Raw genomic sequence first — 20088 nt, 5'->3', positions numbered from 1 at the left:
GGTCTGGTAGGATAAACTGCATTTACTTTAATGCAAGAAGCCTTACAGGTAAGGCAGATGAACTCAGAGCATAGATCGGTACATGGGATTGTGATATTATAGCTATTACGGAAACATGGTTGAGGGATGGGCAGGACTGGCAGCTCAATGTTCCGGAGTACCGATGCTTCCGGCGTGACAGAGGTGGAGGTAAGAGAGGAGAGGGAGTTGCACTATTGATTAGGGAGGACATCACGGCAGTACGTAGAGAGGATATCCCGGGGGGAACGACCAGCGAGGCCATATGGGTAGAACTTAGAAATAAGAAAGGGGTGATCACTTTGATGGGATTATACTATAGGCCCCTCAGTAGTCAGAGGGAATTGGAGGAGCAGATGTGTAGGGAAATCACAGATAGGTGTAGGAATTATAGGATTGTAATAGTAGGTGATTTTAACTTCCCTAATATTGACTGGGACTGCCTTAGTGCTAAGGGATCAGATGGGGAAGAATTTGTTAAGTGTGTCCAGGATAGTTTTCTGAAGCAGTATGTGGATGGCCCTACTAGAGAAGGGGCTACACTCGACCTCCTCTTAGGAAATGAGGCTGGCAGGTGGTTGATGTGTCAGTGTGGGAGCACTTTGGGACCAGTGACCATAACTCTGTTAGCTTCAAGATAGTTATGGAAAAGGATAGGACTGGTCCTCAGGTTGAAGTCCTAAATTGGGGGAAGGCTAATTTCGATGGCATCAGACAGGAACTCTCAAAAGTTGAATGGGAGAGGCTGTTTACAGGTAAAGGGACGTCTGGCAAGTGGGAGGCTTTTAAAAGTGAGATAGGAAGAGTTCAGGGCTGGAATGTTCCTGTTAGATTGAAGGGCAAGGCTGGCAAGTTTAGGGAACCTTGGTTGACGAGGGATATTGAGGGTCTGGTCAGGACAAAGAAGGAGGCATATGTCAGGTGTAGGCAGCTGGGATCAAGCGAGTCCCTTGAGGAGTATAGGGGGTGTAGGAGTGCACTTAAGAAGGAAATTAGGAGGGTGAAAAGGGACCATGGGATTTCCCTGGCAGATAAGATAAAGGAGAATCCTAAAAGATTCTATAAGTATATTAAGAGTAAAAGGGTAGCTAGGGAGAGAGTAGGTCCCCTTAAGGATCAGTGTGGCAATCTATATGTGGAGCCATGGGAAATGGGCGAGGTCTTAAATGAATACTTCTCGTCTGTATTTACTGTGGAGAAGGTCATGGAAGCTAGTGAGTTCAAGGGAGAGAACAGCGATATCCTGGAGCACATCAACATTACAAAGGAGGAGATATTGGAGGTTTTGAAGCGCATTGAGGTGGATAAATCCCCAGGGCCTGACCAGGTGTATCATAGGATGCTATGGGAAGCAAGGGAGGAGATTGCTGGGGCCCTGGCAGAGATTTTCGTATCATCGTTAGCCATGGGTGAGGTACTGGAAGACTGGAGGATAGCTAATGTTGTTCCTTTATTTAAGAAGGGCAGCAGGAATAAGCCAGGGAACTATAGGCTGGTGAGCCTTACATCGGTGGTGGGAAAGTTATTGGAAGGGATTCTGAGAGACAGGATTTATATGCATTTGGAAAGGCAAGGTCTGATCAGGGATAGTCCGCATGGCTTTGTGCGTGGGAAATCATGTCTCATGAATTTGATTGAGTTTTTTGAGGAGGTGACCAAGAGGATTGATGAGGGCAAGGGGTGGACGTTGTCTACATGGATTTTAGCAAGGCCTTTGACAAGTTCCCGCATGGTAGGCTGGTCCGGAAGGTTCAAACACGTGGGATCCAGGGTGAGCTAGCCAATTGGATACAAAATTGGCTTGGTGATAGGAGGCAGAGGGTGGTAGTGGAGGGATGTTTTTCAGATTGGAGGCCAGTGACCAGTGGTATGCCGCAGGGATTGGTGCTGGGCCCTCTGTTGTTTGTCATATATATTACTAACTTGGATGTGAATGTAGGGGGCATGATTAGTAAGTTTGCAGATGATACCAAAACTGGTGGTATAGTGGACAGTGAAGAAGGTTGTCTGAGGTTACAACAGGATATAAATCAACTGGGAAAGTGGACAAGGGATTGGCAAATGGAATTTAATGCAGACAAGTGCAAAGTGATGCATTTTGGGAAGTTAAACCAGGGCAGGACATATACAGTGAATGGCAGGGCCCTGGGGAGTGTTGTTGAGCAGAGAGAGCTTGGGGTGCAAGTACATAGTTCCCTGAAAGAAGCAACACAGGTAGACAGGGTGGTGAAGAAGGCATATGGCATGCTTGCCTTCATCGGCCGAGGCATTGAGTACAAGAGTTGGGACGTCATGTTACAATTGTACATAATGTTGGTTAGGCCGCATTTGGAGTACTGTGTGCAGTTCTGGTCGCCGCATTACAGGGAAGATGTGATTAAGCTAGAGAGGGTGCAGAAAAGATTCACAGGGACGTTGCCTGGTTTGGAGGGCTTGAGTTCTAAAGAGAGATTGGATAGGCTGGGTCTGTTTTCCCTGGAGCGAAGGAGGATGAGAGGGGACATGATAGAGGTAAATAAAATTATGAGAGGCATAGATAGGGTAGATAGCCAGAGTCTGTTTCCCATGGTAGGGGTGACTAAAACCAGAGGGCATAGATTTGTGAGATGGAGGAAGTTTAAAGGGGTAAATTTTTCACACAAAGAATAGTGGGTATCTGGAATGAGCTGCCTGAGGAGGTGGTGGAGGCAGGAACAGTAGCAACATTTAAGAGGCATCTGGACAGGTACTTGAATGAGCAAGGCATAGAGGGATATGGAATTAATGCAGGAAGGTGGGATTAGTATATTTTAGGCATTATGGTCGGCATGGACGCGGTGGGCCGAAGGGCCTGTTTCTATGTTGTACGACTCTATGACTCTACGAGAGGGGATGAAAGAATAAAAGAGGTCTATAATAGGGTAGAAGTCAAGAGTGATTAAATAACAAAAGGGATGATGGTGCAAGGCAAAAGAGGGCGGTAATGGGACAATAAAAGAGCAAACGATGGGTCTAGTGCAGTAGAATCATTACCAGTAACTGATGTCCTAAAAAATGGGAGCAGTGGTTAGTATCTGAAATTGTTGAATTCTTTGAGTTTGGAAGGCTGTAAAGTGCCTAATCGAAAGATGAGATCCTGTTTCTCAAGCTTTCAACAAATAAATATTTGCATACATCAAATTTGCTTGATTATATCTTCAGAGCAAATGATGCATGAACTGGCACAAACTTAATTTATATGTCTTTGAATCACCAAAATCTCTGCCAATTTGCAGAAAAAACATCGCAAAGTGCTTTACAGTGGGGAGAAAAAAGGAGGTGAGACATGGTGGTTGAAGAGAGGAGATTTTTAAAGCTGGAGTAAGAAGTAGAGAGGGGAGGAAGTTCTAGAGTGGGACTGAGGCAACTGAAGGCACTTTTGGAATGAAAAGGTGGTATGATGCACAGAGGGCCTGAATTGGAGCACCAAAGGAAGGAGTGTAATCTGAAAAGTTTACAGAAATGAGGTGTGGTGAGACTACGGAAAGATTTGAATATGAGGTATTTAAATTCACAGCACAGGGAACTATGGAGCCATTGTAGATCAATGAGATTGGGGTGATGGCTGTGCAGTACATAATCTGTGACTGAATACTGTTGGAGGAGTTTTAGACAAGTTGCCACTTTATTAAAGATGGAGGATGGCAAAGCAACAAGGGCATTGGAAATGAACTACTGTCCAGAGAAAGAAATCAGTTGTTGCATCCTACATTTTGCATATCATTAATTATCTCGTATATATTCCATCGAAGCTCACATACAAACTGGGAGGCAGAAATTAAGTACATTATCATATTTTTGTAGTGATATCAGCTCAGTTGCAATGACACAAATATGATCCCTACACAATGCTACAGCACACATTATGAATGGGACACATTTGCTGCTAAGCTCAAAGGAATCTTCTGTACTTATTGAACAGGACATCAGGTGTATGTCGGCAGGGATAAAAACTCCAAAGCGATGTGATGGGCTCTTGATTTCCAATACAACATATGCTAACTTTGACCTTGGAAGCTGCAGGGCGATAGTCACATGTTCTGGATGCAGTACTGGACAAGGTAAGGACTCTGGAGAGTCTCATTAGTTTTGAATTTGACCGAATCATTTGCAGTGATGCTGTTCATACGGGAACACAAAGAATACAACAACACTGTTCAATCTGCCGCAAGAGGGGCCGGTGAGGTGAGGTGAGGTGAGGGGTAGGTGGTGGGTGGGAAAAGAAAATTCAAAGGTTCGTCACTACATTTAACATATTGTCTGCTAAATTCTTCCTATAAAAATAAAATCATTAGTTCCCAAACTTAGAAACTTCAGTACTCTCAGCTTGATCATTTGAAGTTTTAATACATACATGATAGCTTAGATGATGTTGTATGGCATTATTTATGGATAGTCAGATAATATGTAAATATTTGATAGTAAAAGTTAAGGTGCTATGTGTTAGATTTTTTAATATATTATGTAGATATATTAAATCACAGTGGTAATGCAGATGATCTTGAATTGAAGATTTTTTTTTGTTATTTCAATATTTTCTTCTCCTTTGGCTTCTTATGTAACTCACAAGCGGGTAGGCAGTCTTCCTGCTCCCAGGCCTCTTTGTGCAAATTCCAGTAAAGACTGGGTAAGACCAGATGGTCTGGTTTGAATAAGCATCAATTGGAGATTACGACAAATTCTGCCAGCTGTGCTCTGCCACCACCTGTGCGAGAGGTCTGGTGTGACATCCATGCCTCCATTTCTTTTCTATGTGCATGCAAGGAAAGTATAACCCTTGTTTATGTCCTCCTCCTATCAGTTCCACTGAAGTCACGAACCCACCATGTAGACATAAAGCCACATCCTAACACTCTTCTGCCATCATGGTGCTCCAGAGTGCTGCACCATTTTGTAATCTAAGCATATGCAAATTGCCAAACAAAAAGCTCCACCATAAATTACCTCAGTGTTTAACCTTCCTTCGTCTAGAATTTTTGCAACTTGACTCCTTTTTGTTTTCTAGAACACTGCACTCTGCATCTGCACATTTCTTTAAAAGAGTGAAAATTCTTTTTCTGTAAATTATCTCCCCTCTCCTTTAGACTTGAATTTTCCTCATGGCCTCCCAGGCCACATTCTTCATAAACTCTTTGGGAGTGATGTAATTTTTACAATGACTCAGAGGGGGGTGGGGAGGAGGGAGTGCGTAGTGTCAAAGTCACCAGAAAAACCTGGCAGGATTCAGCCGGAAGAGGCCAGGGCAAGTAATGTTTTTATTCTTCAGTAAGATTCTTTGAGGGCTAAGAGGAGCAGGAATACTGGCCAGCTTTGAACGAGACACACAATATTCAATTGTACAATAAGGCCTAACAGAATTAACCGAACCTCCCTTCTTTCAGAAACTCTAGGTATGCTGACCAGTTCCTGCTTTCGATGCACAATTCCCATCCTCCCATTATAATTTTCTCCATTAAGTTCAAAATCTTCAACCTTACCTTCAAATCCTTCTCTTCTCCCCACTCTCTCCTCAGCCCTACATCTCATCTCACACCCTCCATATTATGTTTTTGCAGGTTTGCTGGATATTTTATATATTTATCTCAGAGCAAAGCAGAGATGACACTAGTTCTAAGTCAACAACAGATTTATTTCAAGTACTTCAAAATATCTCAGCACATACAAGATTTCTATACATTGTCTCAATCAGAACTTAGTCTGTTTTTACCAAAACTTTCTTATATGTAGGCTGGAATTTTACGGCTCCCTAATGAGCAGGGTGGTGGTGGGGAGTGGGTTGTAAAATTGAGTGGGAGGCACGGAAGGGCCGTTTCCGACCCCCTCCCACCCCCACTGCAATTTTACGTGGGGCAGCAGCGGTGAGAAATGGCCCACCTTCCCCAGGACAATCAAGGCCCTTAAGTGGCCAATTAACTGCCACTTAAGGGCCTCTTCCCAATGCCGCAGGTATTTTACTCTCGGCAGGCAAACCGCAAAGGCTCCGAGAACACTGCCAGGTAAAAGCCGGCGGTCTTCTTGCAGGCTGGGGGTGGGGGCATCCTGATTCGGCACGCTGTGCCCCATGGAGGGCCACCCCCGAAGCCCCAACCACCCCCACTGCACAATACTGTCCCTCTAACTGGCGCTCCTTGCCTTGCTGGGGCCTGGCCGATTTGAGCCTCACGGGATAAAAACTTATCTTCATTCCAGGGCTGTCCTTCACCTTGCTTGCAATGGCTGTGTGTAGTCCCAGCAGTGGCCACCCCTCCCTGCTCGGACTAAGAGCTGATTGACGGGCAGCTCCATTAAGCAGGACTTCCTGCCTCAAGGAGGTATAAGTCCCGCCCAAGGCCAATTAAGGGCATGGGAAGCGAAAAATCACGGCCTGGCGGAGGCAGGCTCGCCCCCAACATTTCGGCTGGTGGGCGTAGCCTCCTGCCCAATGTAAAATTCCAGCTGTAGTTTGAGTTTCTAAACTCTTAAGCTCCACCCACAGGCTTAAGCAATTAAGCACAGTGAACATCAATCAGTGAACAGACTAACACAATCAAGCACAGATCAATGAAACCATTGAACACAAATCTCCTCTCTCCAACTTTGCCCCGATGAGCCCATTTCCTCCATTCTGCTATAGTAGCAGAATCTCAGTTAGCTCATCCCTGTTCTCTGGAGTTCTCTCCCTGAATTCCTCTCTCTTGCTACTTACCTCTCCACATTCGAAAGGAGCATTGGAACAGGCATAGACCATTTAACCCCTTGAACCTATTCTGCCATTCATTCAGATTATGGCTGACCTGTACCTCAACTCCATTTCACGCCGCCCCCCCCACCCCCGCTTTGCTCCATATCCCTTGACATGCTCACTTAACAAAATCTATCATTCTCAGTCTGAAAATATTTCAATTAGCCCAGCATTCACAACCAGTTGTGGGAGAGAGTTCCAGATTTCCACTACCTTTGTGTGAAAAATGCTTCCTGATTTCACTCCTGAATGACCAAGCTCTGTTTTTAAAAGGCTCAGCTGCCCCTACGAATTTCTAATCCTCTGACTGACATTCAACTGTGAAGTACCATGGAACATCTCATTATATTAAAGGCACTACATAGCTGGAAGTTGTTGTTGCAAAAGTCTACCTTTTTATGCTGTTTTATCAAACGGCTTCATAAAAACTATTATAAAAAGAAATGAATAAGATTACCAGTGCTGCTAAACTTGTTCAAATATTCCAATAATTCGGGAATTATTTCACCAGTTCTGATATTTTATGACAACGTGGCTTAAATCATTCAGAAATAAATGTCAAAGCAGTTTAATATGGTCCTTATTAAAAGTGTGCCTGACTTCATAAGCAACAAATTCACCAGTAAATTAAACTGTTAGTCTCACGAGTGGAGTGATAACTATCAAATGGCCAGACATACAGTATTGTCTATAAAACATACATTTTTTAAAGAAAAGTGTTAAGAGGATATATTTAATTTCTGAAATTTGTTTTCAGCAGGGCTGCTGGAAGACTTGGATAAGTTCAAGGTGGAGATATTTTTATTGGGTCATGTGATAAGCTGCTGGCAGTCCATAACCATTCCTAAGGTGATTGGGGTCAGGTTGAGGTGGAAGCAGCTTTCATTCACCCTAACTTGACAGGCTTCTAACCTTTAGCCTCAACAAACCCTAACTTGTTCAAAACTTTGCCCATACCTTGTCCTGTACTCAGCCCCACTCACTCAGTCACCCCTGAAAGAAGGCGATTGGGAAGTTGCTGGTCAGAGAAGAGAAATGATCCTAAAGGAACAGCCAGTTGTCGTTGTGCACATAGGCACCAATGATGTAGGTAAAAAATGGGATGAGGTCCGACAAGCAGAATTTAGGGAGTTAGGAGCCAAGTTAAAAAGTAGGACCTCAGAGGTAGTAATCTCAGGATTGCTACCAGTGCCACGTGATAGTCAGAGTAGAAATGAAAGAATAGTCAGGATGAATGCGTGGCTTGAGAGATGGTGCAGGAGGGAGGGGTTCAGATTTTTGGGACATTGGGACCGGTTCTGGGGGAGGTGGGACTATTACAAATTGGATGGTCTACACCTGGGCCGGACTGGAACCAATGTCCTTGGGGGTGCTTTTGCTAACGCTGTTGGGGAGGGTTTAAACTAATGTGGCAGGGGGATGGGAACCAAATGAGGTCAGTGGACAGTAAGGAGGTAGTAACTAAATCCTGTAAGGAACTAGATAATGAAGTCAGCGTGACTAAGGGAAAGAGTAGGCAGGGAGCAGATGATGAAAGCAAAGGGACTGGTGGTCTGAGGTGCATTTCTTTTATTGCAAGAGTGTAGTAGGTAAGGCAGATGAACTTAGGGCTTGGATTAGGACCTGGGAGTATGATATTGCTATTACTGAGACTTGGTTGAGGGATGGGCATGATTGGCAACTAAATATCCCAGGATACCGATGCTTCAGGCGGGATAGAGAGGGAGGTAAAAGGGGTGGAGGAGTTGCATTACTGGTCAAAGAGGATATCACAGCTGTGCTGAAGGAAGGCACTATGGAGGACTCGAGCTGTGAGGCAATATGGGCAGAACTCAGAAATAGGAAGGGTGCGGTAACAATGTTGGGGATGTACTACAGGCCTCCAAACAGCGAGCGTGAGATAGAGGTACAAATATGTAAACAGATTATGGAAAGATGTAGGAGCAACAGGGTGGTGGTGATTGGAGATTTTAATTTTCCCAACATTGACTGGGATTCACTTAGAGGTCTAGATGGAGCAGAATTTGTAAGGAGCATCCAGGAGGGTTTTCTAGAGCAGTATGTAAATAGTCCAACTCGGGAAGGGGCCATACTGGACCTGGTGTTGAGGAATGAGCCCGGCCAGGTGGTTGAAGTTTCAGTAGGGGACTACTTTGGGAATAGTGATCACAATTCCGTAAGTTTTAGAATACTCATGGACAAAGACGAGAGTGGTCCTAAAGGAAGAGTGCTAAATTGGGGGAAGGCCAACAAAACCAAAATTCGGCAGGAGCTGGGGAATGTAGATTGGGAGCAGCTGTTTGAAGGTAAATCCACATGTGATATGTGGGAGGCTTTTAAAGAGAGGTTGATTAGCGTGCAGGAGAGACATGTTCCTGTGAAAATGAGGGATAGAAATGGCAAGATTAGGGAACCATGGATGACAGGTGAAATTGTGAGACGAGCTAAGAGGAAAAAAGAAGCATACATAAGGTCTAGGCGTCTGAAGAAAGACGAAGCTTTGAAAGAATATCGGGATTGTACGCGCAATCTGAAACGAGGAATTAAGAGCGCTAAAAGGGGTCATGAAATATCTTTAGCAAACAGGGTTAAGGAAAATCCCAAAGCCTTTTATTCATATATAAGGAGCAAGAGGGTAACTAGAGAAAGGATTGGCCCACTCAAGGACAAAGGAGGAAAGTTATGCGTGGAGTCAGAGAAAATGGGTGAGATTCTAAACGAGTACTTTGCATCGGTATTCACCGAGGAGAGGGACATGACGGATGTTGAGGTTAGGGACAGATGTTTGATTACTCTAGGTCAAGTCGGCAAAAGGAGGGAGGAAGTGTTGGGTATTCTAAAAGGCATTAAGGTGGACAAGTCCCCAGGTCCGGATGGGATCTATCCCAGGTTACTGTGGGAAGCGAGAGAGGAAATAGCTGGGGCCTTAACAGATATCTTTGCAGCATCCTTAAACACGGGTGAGGTCCCGGAGGACTGGAGAATTGCTAATGTTGTCCCCTTGTTTAAGAAGGGTAGCAGGGATAATCCAGGTAATTATAGACCGGTGAGCCTGACGTCAGTGGTAGGGAAGCTGCTGGAGAAGATACTGAGGGATAGGATCTATTCCCATTTGGAAGAAAATGGGCTTATCAGTGATAGGCAACATGGTTTTGTGCAGGGAAGGTCATGTCTTACCAACTTAATAGAATTCTTTGAGGAAGTGACAAAGTTGATTGATGAGGGAAGGGCTGTAGATGTCATATACATGGACTTCAGTAAGGCGATGGATAAGGTTCCCCATGGTAGGCTGATGGAGAAAGTGAAGTCGCATGGGATCCAGGGTGTACTAGCTAGATGGATAAAGAACTGGCTGGGCAACAGGAGACAGCGAGTAGCAGTGGAAGGGAGTTTCTCAAAATGGAGACGTGTAACCAGTGGTGTTCCACAGGGATCCGTGCTGGGACCACTGTTGTTTGTGATATACATAAATGATTTGGAGGAAAGTATAGGTGGTCTGATTAGCAACTTTGCAGACGACACTAAGATTGGTGGAGTAGCAGATAGTGAAGGGGACTGTCAGAGAATACAGCAGAATATAGATAGATTGGAGAGTTGGGCAGAGAAATGGCAGATGGAGTTCAATCAGGGCAAATGCGAGGTGATGCATTTTGGAAGATCCAATTCAAGAGTGAACTATGCAGTAAATGGAAAAGTCCTGGGGAAAATTGATGTACAGAGAGATTTGGGTGTTCAGGTCCATTGTTCCCTGAAGGTGGCAACGCAGGTCAATAGAGTGGTCAAGAAGGCATACGGCATGCTTTCCTTCATCGGACGGGGTATTGAGTACAAGAGTTGGCAGGTCATGTTACAGTTGTATAGGACTTTGGTTTGGCCACATTTGGAATACTGCGTGCAGTTCTGGTCGCCACATTACCAAAAGGATGTGGATGCTTTGGAGAGGGTGCAGAGGAGGTTCACCAGGATGTTGCCTGGTATGGAGGGTGCTAGCTATGAAGAGAGGTATGAGTAGATTAGGATTATTTTCATTAGAAAGGCGGAGGTTGAGGGGGGTCCTGATTGAGGGTGTACAAAATCATGAGAGGTATTGACAGGTTGGATAGCAAGAAGCTTTTTCCCAGAGTGGGGGATTCAATTACTCGGGGACACAAGTTCAAAGTGAAAGGGGAAAAGTTTAGGGGGGATATGCGTGGAAAGTTCTTTACGCAGAGGGTGGTGGGTGCCTGGAACGCGTTGCCAGCGGAGGTGGTAGACGCGGGCACGATAGCGTCTTTTAAGATGTATCTAGACAGATACATGAATGGGCAGGAAGTAAAGAGATACAGACCCTTAGAAAATAGACGACAGGTTTAGATTGAGGATTTGGATCGGCGTAGGCTTGGAGGGCCGAAGGGCCTGTTCCTGTGCTGTAATTTTCTTTGTTCTTTGTTCTATCTGGCTTTATCTGTGACACATCTATATTTGCACAGAAATCCAGTGCTATAACTGAGAAGTTTTATACTGTGAATTCTCATCTACAAGGATCTGGGATGGAATTGGTCAAAATTGGTTTCAATTTGACCATTATCATAGAATCGCACAGCTCTTTGAAAGAGCTATCCAATTAGTCTCACTCCCTCACTCATTCCGCTTAGTCCTGCAAGTTTTCCTTTTCAAGTAGTTATCCAATTTCCTTTGGAAAGTTGCTATTCAATCTGCTTCCACCACACTTTCAGGCAATGCATTTCGGATCATAATAACTCACTGCGTTCAAAACATTCTCCCCATCTCATCTTTGGTTCTTTTGCCAATTACCTTACATCTGTGTCCTCCTGTTACCAAGTCTCCTGCCAGGGGAAACACTTTCTCCCGATGCACTCTATCAAAACTCATTAAAAAATTTGAACACCTCTACTAAATCTCCTCTTATTTTCTCTGTTCTAAAGAGAGCAATCCTATCTTCTCTCTTCTTTCCATGAAAACTGAAATCTCTAATCCTTGGTATCATTCTAGTAAATCTCCTTTGCACTTTCAAGGCTTTGACATCCTTCTTAGAGTGTGGTGCCCAGTACTGGACACAATACTCTCACTAAGGCCTAACCAATGATTTGTAAGTTGGGCCCAGCCAAATTCATGGCCGCGAAAAATGCTTCACAGAAAACTCAGGTCCTCTGTGAAATCTTGGGTGCTCTGTGAAATTGGCCATTTTGTGAACTTTGCATGTTTTAGTGATTGACACAAGGCAAAATTCGTTGATTGGTAGATGAGGGAGGGCTACCAGTGCAGTTTTGAGAGAAGCAATCTCAAATATTAACAGACAAGTGAGAATGCCAGAATGAACAAATCAAAAACAACCTTAACCATTACTGCAGCACATCGAGTGAAAGGACTTGGAAGCCAAATTCTGCATGCTGACAATGAAGTACTGTTTTATACAAGCTGCAATATTTCGTTGGATCACACACAGTGAGAAATGGTTCAGCGCCACTTACAGTCTGAAGGCCATCACAGCAGAAAGACGGCATCCAACATGGCACTGCTAGAAAATGAACACTCAAAGAAACAAGCAATGATTTCATCCCTTTTTAAGAATTTGACAGAGAGCTACAGTGGCAATTGATGCATTTGTGAACACCAACATACCATTGGAAAAACTTGATCACCCAAAGCTGTGGGTATTCATTCACCGCAATGTGCAAAATGGTGGTTGCTTACCAAGTGCAAATAAACTACGACAGGTCTACTTACTGAAAGTTTTTGCTATAGATTACATGAGGAGATGACATCTCAGCTTGGCGCATGTGAGTTTCCATGCTCATATTCAACCAGACTTCAGTGAGTAAAGAATGTGATGTGTTTTATAGTTACCTTTTTGCAATAGTTTTTGAGTATACAATAAATGTCATTTGAAACCAGAAACATCCTGTGTTTTTTTTCTGTTACACATGGATCATGGTTTGTTGCGCCGTGAAATTTACAATTTAAATACGTGTAACCGTGAAATCCACAATTCCTAAAATGCTGTGACCGTGAAATTTGTAAAATTTGACTGTGTGTTTGGTAGGGCCTTGTTTATAAAAGTTTAGCATAACTTCTTTGCTTTTGTACTATATGCTTCTATTTCTTTCTTTGGCCTCCATGTCCCGAGAGACATTGGGTAAGCGCCTGGAGTTGGTCAGTGGATTGTGAAGCAGCGTCTGGAGTGGCGAAAAGGCCAATTCTAGACAGACTCTTCCACAGGTGCTACAGATAAAATTAGTTGTCGGGGCTGTTACTACGCAATGTGCAAAATGGTGGTTGGCTCTCCCCTTGCGCTTCTGTCTTTTTTCCTGCCAACTGCTAAGTCTCTTCGACTCGCCACACTTTAGCCCCGCCTTTATGGCTGCCCGCCAGCTCTGGCGATCGCTGGCAACTGACTCCCATGACTTGTGATCAATGTCACAGGATTTCATGTCACATTTGCAGATGTCTTTAAAACGGAGACATGGATGGCCGGTGGGTCTGATACCAGTGATGAGCTCGCTGTACAAAGTGTCCTTGGGGATCCTGCCATCTTCCATGCGGCTCACATGGCCAAGCCACCTTGAGTGCCGCTGGCTCAGTAGGGTGTATATGCTGGGGATGTTGGCCGCCTCGAGGACTTCTGTGTTGGAGATACGGTCCTGCCACCTGATGCCAAGGATTCTCCGGAGGCAGCGAAGATGGAATGAATTGAGACGTCGCTCTTGGCTGACATACGTTGTCCAGGCCTCACTGCCGTAGAGCAAGGTACTGAGGACACAGGCTTGATACGCTCGGACTTTTGTGTTCCGTGTCAGTGCGCCATTTTCCCACACTCTCTTGGCCAGTCTGGACATAGCAGTGGAAGCCTTTCCCTTGCGCCTGTTGATTTCTGCATCGAGAGACAGGTTACTGGTGATAGTTGAGCCTAGGTAGGTGAACTCTTGAACTACTTCGAGCGTGGTCGCCGATATTGATGGATGGAGCATTTCTAACGTCCTGTCCCATGATGTTCATTTTCCTGAGGCTGATGGTTAGGCCAAATTCATTGCAGGCACCCGCAATCCTGTCGATGAGTTTCTGCAGACACTCTTCAGTGTGAGATGTTAATGCAGCATTGTCAGCAAAGAGGTGTTCCCTGTTGAGGACTTTCCGTACTTTGGCCTTCGCTCTTAGACGGGCAAGGTTGAACAACCTGCCACCTGATCTTGTGTGGAGGAAAATTCCTTCTTCTGAAGACTTGAATGCATGTGAGAGCAGCGTTCAAATCACACGTAGCTTCCACAGTGCGGACTGCGACACCGACTACTCCCTGGTGTGCAGCAAGATTAGACTCAAACCAAAGAAGCTGCATCACTCCAAGCAGAAGGGCCGCCCGCGCATCAACACTAGTAGAATTTCTCATCCACAGGTGGTACATAAGTTTCTAAATTCACTTGAAAAAGCCCTCCAAAACACTCCTACAGGGGATGCAGAGACGAAGTGGGCCCACATCAGAGATGCCATCTATGACTTAGCAGTGACCACCTATGGCAAACGTGTGAAGCGAAATGCAGACTGGTTTCAATCTCAATTTGAAGAGCTGGAACCTGCCATAGCCGCTAAGCGCATTGCACTGCTGAACGACAAGAAAGCCCCCAGCAAGTTAACATCCGTAGCACTTAAAGCAGCCAGAAGCGCTGCACAAAGAACAGCCAGGCGCTGCGCAAATGACTACTGGCAACACCTATGCAGTCATATTCAGCTGGTCTCAGACACCGGAAACATCAGAGGAATGTATGATGGCATTAAGAGAGCTTTTGGGCCAACCATCAAGAAGATCGCCCCCCTCAAATCTAAATCAGGGGACACAATCATTGACCACCACAAGCAAATGGACCGCTGGGTTGAGCACTACCTAGAACTGTACTCCAGGGAAAATGTTGTCACTAAGACTGCCCTCAATGCAGCCCAGTCTCTGCCAGTCATGGATGAGCTGGACGTACAGCCATCAAAATCAGAACTCAGTGATGTCATTGATTCTCTAGCCAGCGGAAAAGCCCCTGGGAAGGACGGCATTACCCCTGAAATAATCAAGAGTGCCAAGCCTGCTATACTTTCAGCACTGTACGAACTGCTTTGCCTGTGCTGGGACGAGGGAGCAGTACCACAGGACATGCGCGATGCCAATATCATCACCCTCTATAAGAACAAGGGTGACCGTGGTGACTGCAACAACTATCATAGAATTTCCCTACTCAGCATAGTGGGTAAAGTCTTCGCTCGAGTCGCTTTAAACAGGCTCCAGAAGCTGGCTGAGCGCGTCTACCCTGAGGCACAGTGTGGCTTTCGAGCAGAGAAATCCACCATTGACATGCTGTTCTCCCTTCGCCAGCTACAGGAGAAATGCCGTGAACAACAGATGCCCCTCTACGTTGCTTTCATTGATCTCACCAAAGCCTTTGACCTCGTCAGCAGACGTGGTCTCTTCAGACTACTAGCAACGATCGGATGTCCACCAAAGCTACTAAGTATCATCACCTCATTCCATGACAATATGAAAGGCACAATTCAGCATAGCGGCACCTCATCAGACCCCTTTCCTATCCTGAGTGTCGTGAAACAGGGCTGTGTTCTCGCCCCTACACTGTTTGGGATGCTTCTATTTATAAAGCTATATATCCCATATGCTTTTTTTACAGTCTTCTCAACTTGTCCTGTAGTTACCAGGTTTAGCCCTCTTCCCCTTTTTTGAATATGGGTGTAACATTTGCAGTCCTCTGTCCCTCTGGCACCACCATCCCATATCCAAGGAGGATTGGAAGATTGTGGCCAGAGCCTCTGTAATTTCCATACATATTGCACTTAACAATCAAGGATGCAACCCTTCGGGAATGGGTGACTGTCCCACTTTTCCACATCCATAAAAAAGGTTTTTTTTCATAGCTCCGAGTTGGGTTTGACGACAGCTCCCGAGGTTGAAGGAAGAGGCTTATATTATTATACAATCACTCGAATAATGCAAATGTTACCAATTTTCAAAAAAATGGATTGTATTTATATATAAATATTGACAGAGCAACAATGGAGTTAATTATTATAAATATCACTTAATTTCTAAATTTTTTCACAGCTTCTGTGCTTTAGATTATATTTTAATTTTGTAGTGTGCTTGGAGATCTTGTATCTCTAACTTCGAAGATGATGGATGAAATTTTAACCCCTCCTACGACGGGATGGAGATGGTTGGTGGGAGGTGATTAAATTTGCAAATTTGTGAAACTAGACCCCAAACTGCCATGAATGCATCTGCTTCCGTTCTATCCATGGCAGGTTTAGGGGTGTCTGAGTAACCCCCTTTGGAGAGGCATGACTATGAATTTATAATATGTAATTAGGCTTTGTTCCCAATATTTTGGCAGCCATTTAAATTTAACGCTGGTTAGCAGGTTTCCCTTGGCTCAGGAAACCTGAGAGCTAAAGGTGGTGGGAGCAGCCGGATCCAGCAGGTAAGTGCTCTCTTTCCTAGTTGCTAGACCAACCACCCTTCCATGCCACCTCAGAAACTTGCTGGTGAATGTCCTCAATGGTGCCTGGCTGCGATCTCCTGCAGGTTTTCCTGTCAATCTGGCCGGCTATTGGGTGGGAAATGAAGTTAAAAAATGATTAGGTCCCACTGTTACATATGGCAGGATCTCCACATTCCTGGCATTTTCATGTTTTCTCCCCCACAACAACCCCTGCAAACACATGCACATGCGCACTTTCTCTGGCTCCCTGTAAATAGCAGGGCCTAGGTTTCAGGACCAGATTGTAAATAAGTTTCCAGCTAATTTAGGTCTTTTCTCTTTGAGGAATGCAGGTATTATGTCTCCCGGTTGTTTTCTGGTTCACCTATGTTGGAAATAATCACAATTTAGACTTGGAAAGGCTGGAGCTCTTTGTTGAATCATTCAGCTTCCAAGCTGCCTCATATAGGACTGCTGTAGGCTGGTTTCCTGTTACACATCAAATGATTCTCCAGTGCAGCTGTGAATGTGGGGCCCCTGGAATATTTACACATAACAATTAGCTCCTAGCAATTTACAGATAGTGTAACAATATATAACAGCAGGACTTGTCACTGTTGACATGATATAGGAAATATATACAAGAGAAGGTGTAATAATGTGATCCTTCATTCGCAGTGTAATGCTTGCAGGAAATTCCCCAGGTTCACTCAGCATCATACCTTGTTACAGCCTTGGTCCAAACATGAACAAAAGAGCTGAATTCCAGAGGTGAGGTGAGAGTGACTGCCCTTGACATCAAGGCAGCATTTGATCATCAAGGAGTCCTAGAAAAACTGGAGACAATGGGACTCAGTGGGGGGGAGGGGACTCGCCACTGGTTGGGGTCATACCTAGCACAAAGGAAGATGGTTGTGGTTGTTGGAGGCCAATTATCTCAGCCCCAGGACATCACTGCAGGAGTCCCTCAGGGTAGTGTCCTCGGCCCAACCATCTTCAGCTGCTTCATCAATGACCTCCCCTCCATCATAAGGTCAGAAGTGGAGATGTTCAGTGATAATTGCATAGCATTCAGCACAAATTGCAACTCCTCAGATACTGAAGCAGTTAGTGCCCATATGCAGTCAGACTTGGACAACATATAGGCTTGGGCTGATAAATGGCAAGTAACATTAGTGCCACACAAGTGCCAGGCAATGACCATTGACATGCAGGTCCCTCCCTGCCAAGCATGAGGCATATTAATTTCACCACATGAACATTAAATTTCAAACTGTTGTTGAAGTGAAGAAAGGACTTGCTTTAAAACTAATTGCTAGATCTTGGCTGGAAAGACATGTGCATATTAACAGACAGTGCTTGGAAAGGACAAAGGACCATTCCCTGACACATTCAACCCACAAAGGACTTTTGATCACCAGACGTTGAAGGTCAGGGAGCTCGCATTCCAGTTTGACTGCTAAGATGGCCGAATACACAAACAGACATGCTCAAACTAGCTAGTCACATGATTAACATGCTGGGCAATCTGAGTTTTTTGAATTTGTACAAACAGTTTGGGCAGAATGCAGAATGTTCCTGGACTGAGAAGATCTCTCCTGGCTGACTTGCCACAGCCTCTCCTGTCTGCTTGCTCCCATTTCTTTCTCACGGAACTCCAAATCCACTGAAGACACTTGAACCCCAAGATAGAAAAATCTTCTACAGCAAACAAGGTTTAAGAAGAATACTGGGCCCCAACGTAAAGCAAAATCTACCTACAATAAAGGACACTACAGTGAGCTCAAAGAACCATAACACAAAAAACCTCCTCAGATATTGCCTCAAACTTTTCCATTTGTTTTCTTGTTTCCTTTCTGTCTAGATCTGCACGTGTGTATCACGTATGTACGCTAGCATGGGCGCATCGTGTATGCGTAGGCATTAACCGAATTAGAGTTCAACTTTTCTTCTTTAAACCTAAGAAAGCCTGTTTGTGCTGGTTTCTTTGCCTTATATTTGGAAAGTATTTTTTTTTAGAGATACAGCACTGAAATACAGCCCTTCGGCCCACCGAGTCTGTGCCGACCAACAACCACCCATTTATACTAACCCTACAGTAATCCCATATTCCCTACCACCTACCTACACTCGGGTCAATTTACAATGGCCAATTTACCTATCACCGGCAAGTCTTTGGCTGTGGGAGGAAACAGGAGCACCCGGCGAAAACCCACGCGGTCACAGGGAGAACTTGCAAACTCCGCACAGGCAGTACCCAGAATTGAACCCGGTTCCCTGGAGCTGCGAGGCTGCAGTGCTAACCACTGCGCCACTGTGCCGCCCAGTGGTGAACAAGGATTCACCAAGGGGGAGCTAAAAACACTGTGTGTTTAAAATTAAACCCTGTTAAAGTAAGACCAGGTGAAGGCGGAAAGTGAACCCTAGGCACCTTTCTTACCTGGTCGTAACAGAAATTTGGGTGCTACAATCTGGGATTTTACCCACAGACAAATGAGGGAAATTGGAAGTGGGAAGCCAAATTGTTCCCAATCAAAAAAGAGCAAGATTTCAATACAGGTTTTCTTGTGCTAGTGTGTGCTTGAATACTAACTGCAACTGAAACTAGTACCTCCCCAAGCCAGGGTGAAGTAACTTGGGATAAGTTAAAAGCACTGTTTATGGAGGAGTTGAGGAAAATAGCTGAGCAGTGTGGGATCACTGTACGTGGCAAGGCTAGGAAGTCTGAACTCCTAAGGCTAGTGGCCAACCATTTTTCCCTTGAATCTGAAGAAGCAGAAGCAGTGTTAGAAGTAGATCCAGAGAGGGTGCTGCTAGCAAAGATATAACTGGAACAGAGGAAACTTGAATTTGAGGAAAGAGAGAGGGAGAAATAGAGAGCGTTCCAGAAGGAATGTGAAGAAAAGCAAAGACACGAAAAGGAACGAGAGAATGAGAAGAGAGAGAGAGAAAGAATATTCCAGAAAGAATGAAAAGAAAGAGAGCTGAAGCAGCTTGAGTTAACCAGGGGGTGACCGAGTAACCCCAGTGAAAGCATAGCTAATATGGAGGAGCATAATTCAGGGCTGCGTACAGAATTGTTAAAACTAGCTTGACTAATTTCAAGATTCAATGAGGAGGATATAGAACAATTTTTTGTGTCCTTTGAGAAACTGGCAAGGCTGCTAAAATGGCCAGCTGAGACCTGGTCTCTCTTATTGCAAAGCAAGCCAACTGGAAAATGCTAGATGAGAGTTCATTAAATAATAAACTGACAAAAAGTGCTATCCTTGGGGCATATGAATTAGTACCCTAAGCCTATCGCCAAAAGTTTAGAACCCTCAAGAAGCAAGCTAATCAAACTTATCTGGAGTTTGAAAGAAATAAACAGCTGGTTTTTGACCAGTGGCTGAGGGCTCTTAAAGTACATCTCAGCTATGAGAATCTCAGGGAAGTAATTCTGTTAGAGGAATTTAAACACACTCTCCCACTCTCCATAAAGACCCATGCAGAGGAGTAGCGGGTTCAGAGAGCCCGGGAAGTGGACGTTATGGCTGATGAGTTTGCTTTCATTTATAAGTCGGTTTCCCATGGGAGAATCTTTCCTAATCACCACCACAAATCTGAAAAGGTGGGAAGGTGATCTCCACCCAGGCAGTCCTGGGAGAGAAGGGAAAGCAGGAGACACAGGGGGCCCTCCTCCAGCCAAAAAGGAAGGTGCTGTGAGCAAGACTGGGACCCGGAGACCTGTGTGCTTCCATTGTAATAAAGCAGGGCATTTAAAAGCTGACTGCTGGAAACTAAAGGGAAATCAGGTAGGGTTAATCAGGGAACAACTGCTCAGTGCAGACAGGACCCTGATGGAAAGCACAGCAGAACAAGCTG

The 20088-nt window shown here is 44.8% G+C and overlaps 1 protein-coding gene across 11 annotated transcripts in view; it reads left to right on the top strand.

Moving 5' to 3' along the window:
• The window catches only part of LOC137360749 (fibrocystin-like), a 604145-nt gene that overhangs the window by 353559 nt on the left and 230498 nt on the right, over window positions 1-20088 (top strand). For all 11 annotated transcript variants that reach the window (XM_068026018.1, XM_068026015.1, XM_068026020.1 and 8 more), the window contains one exon: window positions 3959-4097. In XM_068026018.1, coding sequence (XP_067882119.1) covers window positions 3959-4097 — 139 coding nt within the window. The remainder of the gene's footprint in view (window positions 1-3958; window positions 4098-20088) is intronic.

This window comes from Heterodontus francisci, chromosome 3, assembly GCF_036365525.1.
Source record: "Heterodontus francisci isolate sHetFra1 chromosome 3, sHetFra1.hap1, whole genome shotgun sequence".
NCBI classification, from domain to species: Eukaryota; Metazoa; Chordata; class Chondrichthyes; order Heterodontiformes; family Heterodontidae; genus Heterodontus; species Heterodontus francisci.
Note: the sequence above shows the minus strand (reverse complement) of the source record. Positions and strands in the feature narration are given on the sequence as shown.